Source organism: Haemaphysalis longicornis, unplaced genomic scaffold (genome assembly GCF_048455015.1).
Source record: "Haemaphysalis longicornis isolate Haplotype H1 unplaced genomic scaffold, Haemaphysalis longicornis Haplotype H1 scaffold_7, whole genome shotgun sequence".
NCBI lineage: Eukaryota > Metazoa > Arthropoda > Arachnida > Ixodida > Ixodidae > Haemaphysalis > Haemaphysalis longicornis.
The window spans coordinates 18,429,462-18,444,969 of NW_027526422.1; the positions used below are offsets into that span (position 1 = coordinate 18,429,462).

The 15,508-nt window shown below is 50.4% G+C and overlaps 1 protein-coding gene across 1 annotated transcript in view; it reads right to left on the minus strand.

The window, feature by feature from the left end:
• The window catches only part of LOC144144642 (rabankyrin-5), a 48,254-nt gene extending 38,904 nt beyond the window's left edge, over positions 1-9,350 (minus strand). Inside the window, exons 1-5 of the mRNA XM_077676167.1 lie at positions 9,193-9,350; positions 6,188-6,374; positions 2,913-3,031; positions 1,926-2,061; positions 423-546 (exon numbers count right to left, since the gene is read on the minus strand). Of these exons, the coding sequence (XP_077532293.1) occupies positions 423-546; positions 1,926-2,061; positions 2,913-3,031; positions 6,188-6,374; positions 9,193-9,205 (579 nt within the window). The 5' untranslated portion in view covers positions 9,206-9,350. The remainder of the gene's footprint in view (positions 1-422; positions 547-1,925; positions 2,062-2,912; positions 3,032-6,187; positions 6,375-9,192) is intronic.
• Positions 9,351-15,508: the final 6,158 nt, after the last annotated feature.

Below are 15,508 nucleotides of genomic sequence, written 5' to 3' on the forward strand. Positions count from 1 at the left end.
ACTTTGATTTCTTCACGCTTATTCTTTAACCTACAACTGAGCTATCCTAATGCAGTTCCTGAGCCATTCTTTGCAGGTATTCTCCAACTAAACAAATTGCTGTCCACAAATCTCCAGTGAATCAAGTGTTACCCATTTACTTGGATCCACGAACCCTCTCAACCGAGTCCCGAGAGCTATGCCAATAATGCCAAATGGGAGGGGTGATGCCCTCAAATCATTTACAGGTCAAACAGGTTCTCGCTGAACATGCCAAATTCCTTTCACTTCATTATAAATGCACAAATTAAGCAAACTGCTACTGCCTGCCTACAAAATGCCATGCAACAGCAATGCGACAAGAAAGGTAAAGTGCGATCATGCCCTTTTTATCATCCCCTTCTTATTCAGGGAAGGGAAGAAAGAAACAAAAACGTACTCACCCAGTGGTTGGAGATGAGCTCCGAACAATGGTGCTGCAATCGTCGGGCCCCAATCTCGTCAGCCATTTGGTAATAGCGAACACAATTTTTGACATTCACAGACGACATCAGGGCCTCTTCACACCTGGAGCAGTTCCAAACAGGAAGTTATCGCTTAATGTCATGTAAGTGCTTCACCCTTTAAGTGGCAATATTTTTAAAATTTTAAACTTGGCATTTTGTGCCTCCAGGAAAAGTTGCACCGCCAATTAGTAAGCAAGAAAACAATTTCCACGAAGAATTCCCCCACACTGCATTGTTCTTCATAAAAATAAAATACACACACAATACTATGTCATCGTAAACTTTCCCTTGATATAGAAAATGTTTTCCAGTAAACCGAGCAAGTTTTCCAATAAACTTAACCTATATATTAACCACCAGGCAAGCTTAGTCTGAAAAAAGCTGAACGAAAAAAAAAAATCAAGACTATAAGAACAGGTTTGGTTTAATTCCATTCATTCATTAACCCACAAGCTAACAAACGTGGGTTCTTGTTTCCGAATAGATGCGATATTTCTTCCCTGTTTCAAATAGGCTACGCTAAATCTGCACACAAGTACCCCACCCTACGGAACTAGACACAAAACTGATAGGCAGTACAGTGATGCCAAGTGCAGCCCCCTTCCCTATCCCCTCCGCTGTCAGCACATCCCCCAAGATCTTCGTGCCATGTAGCAATCCCTACACTGGCAAAACGGGCAGACGTCTCAAGTGACTGCAGTAACACCATTTACGGGTGAACCTTGGGCATTTGGCAGTGCATTCCCCTACATGCAACGCAACAACTCAAGTACTACCTGCATAGGCTTTTAAAGTCATCTGACCCAACAGCTAAGATAATCTTTTAGAGCTAACAAATGTTTTGAAAACGGCACAATTCAGCCTTTAATATCACTACCCGAAAAGAGATTATTTAAAACACCCCTAGTGTTTTTTTTTTTGAGTAATGTATGATTACTACTTCTGTTGTACGCCTGCCTTTTGTACGTTGTTTATAGTATTAATGCTTTGTAAGTGCTTTGATTTCTCTTGTTAGCTGTTATGTACGATTTTTGCTCTGGTTATAACTTGCTTTTCTTGTTTTTTTCCCTACTTTAACTCTCTACAACAATGCCCACTGGGCGATGTAGGTACTTTAAACCATAAATTTATTTACTTAAATCGTTTTTTTTAACACAGGGCTTAATTTGAAGTTTTCTCTCTGCTCTTACTTTTCAATATCAAAATGTCAGGTAATCTTGCCAGGCATGGACAGTTGAGTGTATTTATATTAAAACCCTCAGTTGCAAGTCAGTGCCACGTCTGCTTTCAAATTCTTTTACAGTCTGGTGACCTGTGTTCCATTCAAGTACAAACAACTAACCTGGCTGACTTGCCATCCTAGGTGAACTGTCAAGCTCATCTTTTGTGTGATCATTAACTTTAAAAAATAGCTGCCGCCAACTCGTAGCTCGTACTCACCTGTTCACCAGGCCCTCGAGAGAGAACCTCTTTGCGGTCTTCATCAGGTCAAGCAGAAAACTGTCCCGAAGGCCTGCCTCCATCTGGTCTGTGTAGACCCACCGCAGCAACACCAGGCCCACGTCTGGCTCAATGTCTGCAGGACCACGAGGGGGGCACAGTTTAGCAGCAGTCAGCACTGGCGCACAATACTCTTCACAGGGAAAGCGAGCACCCTGTGCACACGAGGAAAGTTCTAAGCGACAGCAATGCCATATACCGGAAAGAATTATATGCATAATTAGGAATACGGGGTCCAACGAAATAGGTACAGAAAGGAAAGCCAGCACTTTAGAACGATAAGGAAAGCATGAAAGAACCAGTTTGACCGTTTTTTTTTGCTTGTTTTTTGAAGATAGGCATTTTTGAATTATTAAAAAAGTAAGTCGAGGAACGTGAACCCTGTGTGGGCACATTCAATATACTTCCTAATTACGTTACGCTCCACACATAGTGTGGGCCTTAGTTCTAGCAGTTTTGGTGCCACTGTATGCACTAGTGGTCCTCCTGCAGGCCGACTGCTATTGACAGGCAGGAGACGCTACAGCCATGGCCCGAAGGATAAAATGAAGTCCCTTTTGCCCCGGATTGTGACGGCGGTGCTGGCTACCACTTCGAAGAGCAGGCGATTCTTAAATACACCTAAGTACCCTAGAAAGTAGAAGGGAGCACAGCCTCCCTGGCCGCTAAATTGGTAAAGCATTGGATGCGTAATGAATGCTGTGGGTTTGGATCCCTCCCCCCAAAATGTGTTTTTATTTTTTATCCCCTTTTCTTACTAACATTTCAAAAACGCCCATCTCCATTTATGTAAAAAAAAGAGTAACTCCTATCAACAACATCAGTGTCGGATTGCATGTGTTTTGCGTACCACCAGACAACAATGAGCAGCAGTGTAGCACTACTAGCACATAAAAACGCCCCTTTCCGGGGTCCCAGCACACGTACCCGTGAGGTCGAGCGTGTCGACATCGGTCAAGTTCCCCACCCCCCACGTGTTGCTGCGGCAGGACAGCACGAACCGGTGGGCTCGCACCGACTTGCCATTCAGCTGCACAGTGAGGTCACTGAAAGGGAGAAGAAGAATGAACAGAGCAGCTGCTGCTCCACACCGGGCTACGTTTCCAGTGTGAACCACATTTGCACATTAAGCAAACATTTTGATACCACCACACGTGCCGTATTTTAGACATGCAGAGAAAGAAAAGAAACCGGCTCTGTACACTTATGAGCAAAGTAGCGACACAATGTAGCAAGCATTGAGCAGGCTCTTGATTGCCAGAGTTTGCTGACCTGAAATGAAAGTTTGGTTCATTCGAAAGGTTTCCTCGTAAGAACAACACTGGCACCACTCTCAACAAAAAATTCACTCAACTAAGTGATATAATTAGTAAAAAAGAGGCCTGAATTATATTGGATGTGACAAAAAGACATCCCCCTCGCGAGGGGCACGATCAAATGCACAGCATTTCCGAGGGGGTGCGCCGGCAAGTCGTATCTCTCGATCGCGGGACCCGCGTCGCCACCTTTCGGAGGCGCGGGACAACTTGTGGCGCTTTCGAAACAAACCAGAAATGAGTGAAGGATATAAGGCGCGTTCGGTGCATTGAAATCTGTGTCGGTTTCGTGGCTCAGTCGGTAGTGCGCCGGGCACCTTGCGTTCCGCCCGCGGCGTCATGGGTTCGAAACCGGGCGCCGGAAACTGTTATTTCTTTTATAGTGTAGTGGCCTGGCTGCGGACTACGACAAGGCGCGCCGGCGGACTACGACAAGGCGCTCCTGCGGACTACGACAAGGCACGCCAACGCCGCGTGACATTGTGAGTTACTAAAATGCTATGCATTTAAAAAGAGAATCGCCATGCCATACGACCCACTAGCTCTTTTCCTGCACTAGAACCTATGACATATTATGGACACCTGTGCGATTGGTTGGGGCTGGCAAAAGCAAACGTTAGCTAGGCAGGGCTTATAAGCTCGCAGAACGAGCTATTTGCCCTTACATTTAGTGCACATTCTTTTTATAGCGGTAAGAATGGTGACCTGTGTTCCACTCAAGTACAAACAACTAACCTGGCTAACTGGCCATCCCAGGAAAACAAGGAAAGTTACGAAGGAACACATAAACGCGAAAGCACCAGTGCGTACAGTGTGCACTTTGACGGCCGAAGCTGCACAGGTGTCAGACGCGTTGGGCTTGTCTGACACAACACTGGTTAACTGGCATAAGCGACATTGCCACTTACATGACCCTGTTTTTCGAGCATGCCCAAATTTTTGCGAATGATTACTTTCAACCGTAACAAAAGTAAGCCCCCGACAATCCGGTCTGAAACACAGCAAGTGTGGACAGCGGCCTCTTTTTGTGGTATTATCTGCAAAAGGACCCGGCAAACAGACGTTTCGCCATCTGCAGAAGCTCTTGAGCATTTTCCCTGGATACATCATCGCTGACATCCCAAAATACACGATTTAGCGGGGTAATTATAATTTTGGTTTAAAATGTTTAATTTTGAGTGAGTAAAGCATTGTTTTCTGCTGAACAAGCACTAGGGAACTACGAAATCCCAAATCTTTCGAATAAAACGAACTTGTATCTTGCCTTTAATGTAGGAAGGAGCAGGATGGAAGTGATTGATTGATTGTAGGGTTTAACGCGCCGACGCAACGCAGGCGATGAGGCGCGCCGTAGTGGAGGGCTCCGGATTAATTTTGACCACCTGGGGATCTTTAACGTGCGCCGAAATCTCGTACACACGGGCGTTTTCGCTTTTCGCCTCCATCAGAAAAGCGGCCGCCGCGGCCGGGAATCGAACCCGCGACCTTGTGCTCAGCAGCGCAACGCCTTAGCCACTGAGCCACCGCGGCGGGTGAGCAGGATGAAAGTGGAATCATCACTCCAGTCCTCATGTTCATTGCAAGTAGCAAAGCAAGTGGGATCAAGATACCCGCCCCCCCCCCCCCCCCCCTCATTCCAAGAAGTAACAGATGCACAGATTACAAACCTTTCATATGTAGTACAGCAATGCATCCAGCAGCAATAAATTAAAAGTCATTTTTTCATTCTTGGTTATCCTATTTTTTTTCTTCTTCTTCCCCCCCCCCCCCCCTCCTCCCATTAGTTTAGCCCTCCCCCCCTTCCGGGCCAATGGGCGCACATTGGGCTTGGCATCATCTGTGCTTCTGTTAAGCACGATGAGCGTCAATACTGGTTGAAGCGCTTGATACGTCCATTCTCTAAAGGGCAAGACGAGAGAGGCGATATGTGCTACGCAAATGCAATAAGGTACAGCCACATAAGTGAGAATCGGCTGCGTATATGCTAACCTCCTCTCCATACTGTTGTCCTCTGTGCATCCTGTGCAGCTACTACTCTTCATAAGTACGTATGCACATGCTGTGCCTAGCATGTCTGATGCCTCTGGGCACTGCTCTTTTTTGCTCCCACGGCATTCTTTTGCTCCATGATCTTCATTAACAGGCTTCACATCCCATATCGAACATGCAGCACAAAAAAAGGACGGGACAAAAGAAGAATTAACGACGACACAGCGCTGAACAACGTTAATTCTTCTTTTGTCCCGTCCTTTTTTGCGCTGCATGTTCGATATGGTCACCATGAACCAACTAGCCCAACTTTCCATCCTTCTTCACACCCCAATAAAAAAACAGATACGATTTTACGATATTGGGCACTTAACACTCTTGCCCTAAAACACTGGCTTGCTTGTCAAGACAAGAAATCAAAGCTCTGTTTTAGGCTGTTCTGGAGAAGAGTGCTCCAGTTTGATCACGAAGCACTGCATACAGTAATGTCATGTTCACTCACTGCCAGCAGTGAATTCACACCGATTTTGAAGCAGTTGGACTCACACGAGCAAAATGGATAGGCATTTCCAATGAGGAACAAACGCTTTTCCCCGAAACCTACACTCGCAGTGCAAGGCAAGCAGGAAGTGTGACAGCAATGCAGCCACGAAGCGCCTTTCCGACTGGCCCCTCTTCCAGCCATGCCTCAAGGTACCTGCGCCTCTTGAAAGGTCTGACTGCACCTTTTCTGTAAGCAAGAAGTGCTCTTATGTTTCGTGGTTCAAAGCATATTCCCATAAGTCGTCCTTCGAGGCTGCTTTGATTGTGATCGGCCCATCCAGCCCTGTTTGCCCTTATCCCAGGACCAACACAAAGCCACAAAAACAACAAAGGGTGCTCGGAGGTGTGCCCTACCTGTACAGTGCCTGGTCAAACAAGCCAGACACAGTGCTGAGCAGGCGGGAGGCGAAGCTGTCGGACTCGGCACTGCCAGATGCCGCCACGGCCACATTGTACTTCCTTTCCACGTCCGCGTAGCGGGCTTGCAGCTTGACGTACTCCTCACGCAGAAGGGACAGGTGGCGCTGGAGTTTGGCCACCTCTAGGGGTGACGGGAATGTAATGGGCAATGTCTCATAAAAACCAACACGAGCCAGCTAAAAACTGTAGGGGGGGCAAGCTTTAGTATCACAGCAAGCCGGCCTAGTTGGAAACGATTCATGATTGGACTTGCGCAAGCTTTAGTGCCTACAATGATCAAAGCTTTCTTTAACAGCCTCACACATGGTGCCTATATTGAACGCAGAAAACAAGAAGGCTACTGAAAGGGAGAGGGAGGCAGGACTGAGCAAAAAGTAAATTACAACTACCCTCTAAAACACCAATGCATCAAGCTACAACTCCTGGAGGAGCGTGAAAAAATTCAAAATCGACATCTCTCCAGCAGCGAGGCTAAACCCAGCATTGAAAAGAAAAAATTCTCAACTGCATCTTCAGCGAAAGAAGCACTTACGGTACGTTTATTTTGTAGAGTGAGTAAGCATAAGGTACCTTCGGATTTGGTGTGCTTCTGAGCACTTCCCACCCCGCAATTCACTTCAGCAGCCAGCAATGAATGTAAATGATGATGGTGCAAGACACCCAAGGATTAGGCAACTCTGTTTGTGGGTGCCAGCCGAAGCTACCAGCAGTCTCCACATCCTCACTGCCCCCCAAAATGGGACATGGTGCTTTTCCGAGGATAAAACACTGGACACAACATAAGACGAACCTTTAAAACTTGAGTGTGCAGGCAAAAACAGGCCACTTGGTGACTAACCGTACCACAAAATACCATTACTTGCATCACTTAACTGAAAAACATTCATCACTGAGGTTGGTCCCGAGCTGAACTGCAAGTTTTGCCCAAACCCGGAAGTTAATTATTAATATGCTGGCCTTTTCCTGTTTACAAACACATAAAGAGCCGAAATCGTGCAATTATTTAGGAGGCTTGACAGGAAGCAATCAACACTGTTGCACATAGCTGGCTATCAAAGCAGGCATATGGCCACAATGTGGTAAAATTTTGCTCTGTATTTTGTGTCATACAATATTAAAAAATAACATGCAAAAACAGCAACATTGAAATGCGCTGTTATCTTTATCTGTTTAAGCTCCACAGGTAATGTGGTAAATGTAGCTCTGGCACCTCACTTCCAATCTAAACTACAGCAACACTTCGTGCACATTTTTACGTGAAGTGTTACTATTGCTGAATATAAGGGCTTGATGTTTACACCTCCCAAGCACATGCGTTCTTGCATCTTTTCATCAGAAACATGGCCACTGTGACCAGGAATCAAACCTACACCTTGGTGTGTAGCAATGCTTTTCTACTATGTGCAGCCTTTGCCATAATTTTCTAGGCTACGTCAAAAGATTCTGGGGAAGCAAGAATTCAAAGCAGAACTATAACGTTTGTGAGCAAATTATTTTGACAGTACTGAAGAAATGTGTATTCTCCAGCTTTCTGGCATAAGACGTTTCAACTTTGATCAAGAGGTACGCTTGTACTTTGAATTCTTTGTGGACTATGCACTTTTGGCACGGCCTAAAAAATTTTGACAAAGACTGTACACCTCACAGGCAAGTACGAAGCATTGTCATAAGACTGCCACTAATGTGCTGGCAAGGTATCATTAGTTTCTTTAGCTTATGCATTGGTGAAATGGACATCCTGCCCTACAGAGGTTCTGAAGCTTATTGTGCATTTCCAAGATATTTTTTTCTTAGAAAAGTTGGCACCACTTTCAGTGTGTTGTTTTGCAAACCTTGGAAACCATGAATTTGGGACCGACGTACAAACCAACACCATAGAAATAGTGAATGAGAAGTCAAGCATTTTTTTTTAAATATTGTAAATACGCCGCCCCCTGTAATACTTTGCGTGGCTGTTATTTATTGTAAGCATCAAGCTCTCCAGCAAAGATGATTTGAAAATTTGAAATCCGTCCTCCTCTCTCTTTTTTTTTTTTTTTTTTTTGTTAACGCCTGAATCAAAACTAAACAAACAGTATGACTTCAGCTTTCACTACCGCAACGCTGAAACAGAAAACTGGAAGCGTTGAGTTCGGGACTGTTTCCTGTTGCAGCGTTGGCAGATTCTATTGTAGCCGGGTAGGAAAGCATATGAACGCTAAACGAAGTTTCCGTATCATGAGAATTCATCGAAACGATCTACATCGTACACATTTTGAACGCTTCCCACACGAATGTCATTAGATCAAGCGCCGCGTTGCCGGCGACGCTGTGTCGTTACGATACACAATGAATATATATCACGCACCGACATTCCGCTTTCATATCGTTCATATCGACAGGGACCCAGCATGCCCACGTGAACAAAACTTCGCTGCATAGGCGGTCGTGCAATGTGCCAAGTCAACGTCGGAGCTATGACTGAGAACTGCGCATCGCTTCTCGCAAGAACAATACTTAGTGCAGGAGACCAATATTCGCACCTGCTTTCAACCTGCATGCCCACGTTAGACATTACAGTCAGCAGTGGCCCGTTAGTCGAGCTTGCGGAAAAGAGGCGGAGACGGGTTTCCGTGGTCTGTAAATGAAGCTGCGCGCTGAACACTTATGCCTGCGACACCAGCACGCTTGCACTGCCAGTGAAATTATGTTTTTTTTTTCGGCCAGACCTCGCTGTGTCATAGGCCTTGGTAAATAGCTTCGGATATAAACGTAAAAGAAGAAAAATACGGAGCGAATCAAGTTACGCTCGCACTCTACCACCAGCTTACGCCCATTACCGGCAGCTTCTAGACTGCGTGCGCTGGAATCAATGTACTGCGCGCCTTTAAAGAACGACACTGCGAATGTTTGCTTTTACGTAGTAAAGCCTGTAGGACCAAATAAATGAACTCAAATACCTCCTTCCGCCATCGCCGCCTCGTAGATGACAGGGAGGCACCGTGCAGCGCTCGCGCTGAACGGCTGAACAACCGCTGAACTCGTTTGGTATATCTATACGTAAACTAAATGTTATCTCAATAACGGCGCTACTGTTGTACTATCTTCAAACATGCACGCACACATTTATCTATGTAAAAAAAAAACTTGTTTCGGTTTTGATTTTGTAGCGAGGGCGTTTGAAAGAAGAGCCACATCAGTTTATTTAGCGGCTCTAAAGGGATTCAACATTCAAAAAATTGTTCACACCCTAAAAGTTAAATAACAACTTTGCTAGTACGTACCTGCTCAAGCGCAAATTGTTGCTTTGTCACAACGTCACAATAGTTGTTTCATTTGTTGTTTTATTGCTGTTTTTCGCCGCAATGGCGCGGACTTTGAATGGGGCTTGTGGCGACGAAAATAATCGCCGCTGCCGTATCTGTGACAGCGTGTTTTCGCAGTGAAAATACATGTTGAAACACGAGAGAAACATGCACCACAATGGGGCAACAAATACTGAGTACACGAAAAGGTATATACAGTGAGATAAGTAAAATGCAACCCCCACGGTTCGAGGTTGGACGACCACGCTGTAACCTCGTCCTTCCCCATCGAGTAATGCACTATTTTCACACCGAGATTGTGCAACTGTCATATTCGGCAACGCTGAAGGTGAGGAAATGCGGATGAGCTCGCGTTGACTTCTTAATTTGATATATGCTTCAATATGTGCTGTGCGCTTTTTATACGCACAACAGGGTACATCCGTAGAGCTGCGTCTCAAAGAAATGTAAATATCGCGCTGCCATGCACTCCTTATTTAATTGCGTAAACGTTAGTAATGGGCAGAGGCAGTGTCTGCTTTGTTTTGTGGCATACACCGCTTCAACCCGCCGTAGTGGCTCAGTGGCTAAGGCGTTGTGCTGCTGAGCACAAGGACGCGGGTTCGATTCCCGGCCGCGGCGGCCGCTTTTCTGATGGAGGCGAAAAGCAGAAACACTCGTGTGTACGAGATTCCGGCGTACTTAAAATCCTCAGGTGGTCAAAATTAATCCGGAGCCCTACGGTGCGCCCCATCGCCTGCGTTAGCCCTACAATCAATCAATGCTCCGCTTCAATGCTGTCCCGCTTCAAAGCTGTAAGAGGCCATGGTGGCCTTGCCATGTCTTGAACAATGCCTTCCGAGGGTTCATTGGCATTAAAGCGCATTTTCACCCCACTTGTCATGATCTTATTAGCATGCGTAATACTGTTGCAGTGCCTCAGTTGCACCTTTTAATGCATTTCAGTTGAACAACCTTTTCTACCCTCCCCTACCCGTTCCCCCGCGGAGTAGCATGTCAGTGTAGAGATTCTGGCAAACCTCTCGGCTTTCTTTTTTAATAAAGAGCTTTCTCTCTCTCTCTCAGGCAGTGGTAGTAAGCATATTCTGCTACTGCGTTCGATATTTTTTGTGTTGAGGTATATCTATTCTGCTACTGCGTTCGATATTTTGTGTGTTGAGGTATTCTATGTAGTGTACGTACATGAACAGCCTGCGCACTGTGTAGTTCAGCTTTACTAAGGAGTTTGTGCCATAGTTGACTGCCTCCTGCGTTTTAACTTGTTCGGTTTGATTATGGCAGCCACGCGTGGGCTGGCAGTACACGCAGTGTGTGTTTGGCCTTTTTGTGACTTGCAGGCATTGGCTGTCATGAGGCGTTTTGTCCTTAGGCAGCATGGTGTGTTCTGTTCATATCATGGTTACCTGTACTTGGGCTTTAATGTGCCTGTTATCTTTTCTTTGCTGTCGCAGAGTTTGATGAGTGGATGTTACAAAAGTAAACAAGCCAGTGTTGCCTCCGCGTTAAACATTCCTCTTCGCGCATTGCCGGGGGAAATTTCGAGGAAATTATCGCTGCCACAGGTCCCGTGTGGGTGCACCCAAATGAGGCAAAGAAGATCCTTTGAAGAAAAGTTTGGAATCCTGTAAAGCTGGCAAGAATATTCATAACTGCCATAACTGTCCCTCATAACTACCATGAGGGACGCTGCCGACAGCTCGGGAGCTTCTATTGAAGTATCATATCAGAAGAACTGCTACGGGAGCGATGAAGATTCAGGACCCCTGCCGATGACCTCTGCTGAAGGAGCAACAGTCAAGAAGGAACTTGTGAGAGCTGTTCCCTCCCGTTGCTAGCAAGACCGTAGAAGCGGAGGATGAGAACGTCCAGCACTTACCTGACCACGAACTCGGGAAACACGGGACAAAACGCGTTCTCCAGAGCGTAGCTAAAACTAAAAGTCTCCTCCTAGCGTAGAAGATGCCGCTGCATTTTAAGCTGCGCACACTAGGAGCGTACTAGGAGACAAACCTCAACATCGCATACAATCAAACCTCGGACCTGGGGTCTTGTACCCTGCCGCCCAAACAGTGAACGCCTGTAATGGCCTCTTCGCCGACAAAACCATTTATTTGCTGACACGTCGCGCGCCTTCTCTAATGCCGGAAACCCAGGCGGACTGCCGCAAGCACGACTGCCGACTACATGTCCATTCCTGACGGATCTTCATAGCCAAGACGACAGGCCCTGACGCGGAACGAATCTAATGCACACCTTATAGCTATGGCCGGTACAACCGCAACAGGCTCATCGCGTTTCCCCGTGCAGATTTTCTGACCCCGGGAATGACCCCGGGGCTGCCGCCTCCCTTCCAAGCTCCTCAAATTACCGAGGCCCTTTCCGTAAGCTCACCAAATTATCGGCCTACACTTCGCGCAAGACAATGATTGGCATAACAAAAGGAAACAGTTGACAGCCTTTCCCTGGCTGCAAATATCTTTATCGGCTACACGCGCGTATCCGCCCGTTTCCCGCAGAGTACGCGAGATCCCAACCTTCCCAGAAAAAGCGACGAAAACTGCCCACGGCTTCGCTTAACATCTCTCTCATACACTATGACTGCCCGGCCGTCATAAAAATTATGAAACGACGCGAAACAAGTTAAACTACTGATAAATTAACCTACAGTTTTCTGTAACAGAGGTCTACTGACTCAGTCGCTCTCAAACGAACACCACTTGCCTTTTTTTTGCGGAAACTGGAAAAAGAGCAAACGGATCGAGCGCTTCGCGACACATGAACAAAACCCGAGGCATGCGTTGTGTTTATTTGCAAGGCTAATCAGTAATGAGCAAATTCGAGTGCCAAGACGCCACCGGACACGAAGTCTTTCCCCCGAGTCTCGCTTTGTCAAGTCTGACCACGGACTGCCACGCGCTCGCCGAGGCAATATTCCGGAAATTTTCGTCAACAGTCTCGGCGGAGAGCATCACTTCGCGAATACGTCCCAGATCGTTCTTATGCAGCAGACAAAATGAGGCAGTTCCGCGAGGACACTCATGTGCTTGACCTTCGTATCGACACAAGCAGCAAAACGTTGCCTTGTTCTACGCTGTTACCAGCATCGACGGAGCCCAGGAGCTGCACGACGCGACCTGCCTTGGTGAGCTAGAACGGCTCGCTCCTGAAGAGGTGGCTGCCTTGACCGATCTTGGGGTGGGGCTTCGTCGTCCAGATGAAGTCGGCCTTCCGCGATCGCGTCGGCGATGGCGAGCTGCGCAACCGAGCCGGATCTGCGGCTGAGACGGAACCCCGGCTGTTGGGGACCGCACTGGGCGTTCCCGCGCGGGGCCCTGCTGCGGCGTTGCAGAAACGTCTGGCGTGCGCGGCCAAGCCTTTCATCCGGACGTCGTAGCCGCAGAGCCCGAAGCGAGTGACGTAGTACGGGCACTTGTGTTAGTGCGAGGGCATGTCCAGCAAGCAGCCGACGTAGCTGCAGCCGGCGCTTCGATTCCAGCAGAACACCGAGGACTCGGAGACGAGCTCCAGCGCCCCGGTGGTGTCGTCGTCCGTGGCAGCGGGCAGCAGTGGAAGGCCTGCTGTCCCCGGCTGCTGTCCTGCTGCAGGCAGTGCGAGCGGAGTGCGTGCCGGCACGACTCGCTCGTGGCCAGGCGAGGAGGCACCATCCCGCACAGCGAGCATGCAGCGCGCCAGGGCGGGCACGGGAGGCGTGAACTCGACACTGCAGTGCTCCGCGTCCCTTGCGAACTGAGTCAGCACGGTAGCCGAGCAGCCTTGTTCCTCGGGGGCCGCCGGCGAGGGCCCGTGCTGGGGCTGATCAGCGCCCCTGCGTCATCCTCCGCCGGGTGGCGGCGGAGCGGGTGTGGACAGAAGGGAAAGCACGTCCGCATGGCACGTCCCCCGGCTGCTGTCCTGCTGCAGGCAGTGCGAGCAGAGAGCGTGCCGGCACGACTCGCTCGTTGCCAGGCGAGGAGGCACCATCCCGCACAGCGAGCATGCAGCGTGCCAGGGCGGGCACGGGAGGCGCGAACTCGACCCTGCGGTGCTCCACGTCCCTTGAGAACTGAGTCAGCACGGTGGCCGAGCAGCCTTGTTCCTCGGGGGGCCGCCGGCGAGGGCTGATCAGCGCCTCTGGCTCGTCCTCCACCGCCGGGTGGCGGCGGATCGGGAGTGGACAGAAGGGAAAGCACGTCCGCATGGCACGTCCCCCGGCTGCTGTCCTGCTGCAGGCAGTGCGAGCGGAGTGCGTGCCGGCACGACTCGCTCGTGGCCAGGCGAGGAGGCACCATCCCGCACAGCGAGCATGCAGCGTGCCAGGGCGGGCACGGGAGGCGCGAACTCGACCCTGCGGTGCTCCACGTCCCTTGAGAACTGAGTCAGCACGGTGGCCGAGCAGCCTTGTTCCTCGGGGGGCCGCCGGCGAGGGCTGATCAGCGCCTCTGGCTCGTCCTCCACCGCCGGGTGGCGGCGGATCGGGAGTGGACAGAAGGGAAAGCACGTCCGCATGGCACGTCCCCCGGCTGCTGTCCTGCTGCAGGCAGTGCGAGCAGAGAGCGTGCCGGCACGACTCGCTCGTCGCCAGGCGAGGAGGCACCATCCCGCACAGCGAGCATGCAGCGTGCCGGGCGGGCACGGGAGGCGCGAACTCGACCCTGCGGTGCTCCACGTCCCTTGAGAACTGAGTCAGCACGGTGGCCGAGCAGCCTTGTTCCTCGGGGGGCCGCCGGCGAGGGCTGATCAGCGCCTCTGGCTCGTCCTCCACCGCCGGGTGGCGGCGGATCGGGAGTGGACAGAAGGGAAAGCACGTCCGCATGGCACGTCCCCCGGCTGCTGTCCTGCTGCAGGCAGTGCGAGCGGAGTGCGTGCCGGCACGACTCGCTCGTGGCCAGGCGAGGAGGCACCATCCCGCACAGCGAGCATGCAGCGTGCCAGGGCGGGCACGGGAGGCGCGAACTCGACCCTGCGGTGCTCCACGTCCCTTGAGAACTGAGTCAGCACGGTGGCCGAGCAGCCTTGTTCCTCGGGGGGCCGCCGGCGAGGGCTGATCAGCGCCTCTGGCTCGTCCTCCACCGCCGGGTGGTGGCGGATCGGGAGTGGACAGAAGGGAAAGCACGTCCGCATGGCACGTCCCCCGGCTGCTGTCCTGCTGCAGGCAGTGCGAGCGGAGAGCGTGCCGGCACGACTCGCTCGTGGCCAGGCGAGGAGGCACCATCCCGCACAGCGAGCATGCAGCGTGCCAGGGCGGGCACGGGAGGCGCGAACTCGACCCTGCGGTGCTCCACGTCCCTTGAGAACTGAGTCAGCACGGTGGCCGAGCAGCCTTGTTCCTCGGGGGGCCGCCGGCGAGGTCTGATCAGCGCCTCTGGCTCGTCCTCCACCGCCGGGTGGCGGCGGATCGGGAGTGGACAGAAGGGAAAGCACGTCCGCATGGCACGTCCCCCGGCTGCTGTCCTGCTGCAGGCAGTGCGAGCGGAGTGCGTGCGTATACGACTCGCTCGTGGCCAGGCGAGGAGGCACCATCCCGCACAGCGAGCATGCAGCGTGCCAGGGCGGGCACGGGAGGCGCGAACTCGACCCTGCGGTGCTCCACGTCCCTTGAGAACTGAGTCAGCACGGTGGCCGAGCAGCCTTGTTCCTCGGGGGGCCGCCGGCGAGGGCTGATCAGCGCCTCTGGCTCGTCCTCCACCGCCGGGTGGCGGCGGAGCGGGTGTGGACAGAAGGGAAAGTACCTCCACATGGCCCGGCTGGGCCATAGAGTTTCATACAAATTGTAAGAAACTCTATGGGCTGGGCCACGGAGACGCCACTGCCTATGTTGCTGTTGCGCCTTTAAATATGGCACATACCCAATCAGGGGATCGGCCAATCAACAGAGGATGGTTAAAATAAATGGAATTCTTATCTAATCACGAGACGCTTAGAAAAGATAATTTAGACCGGTTGGAAAGAG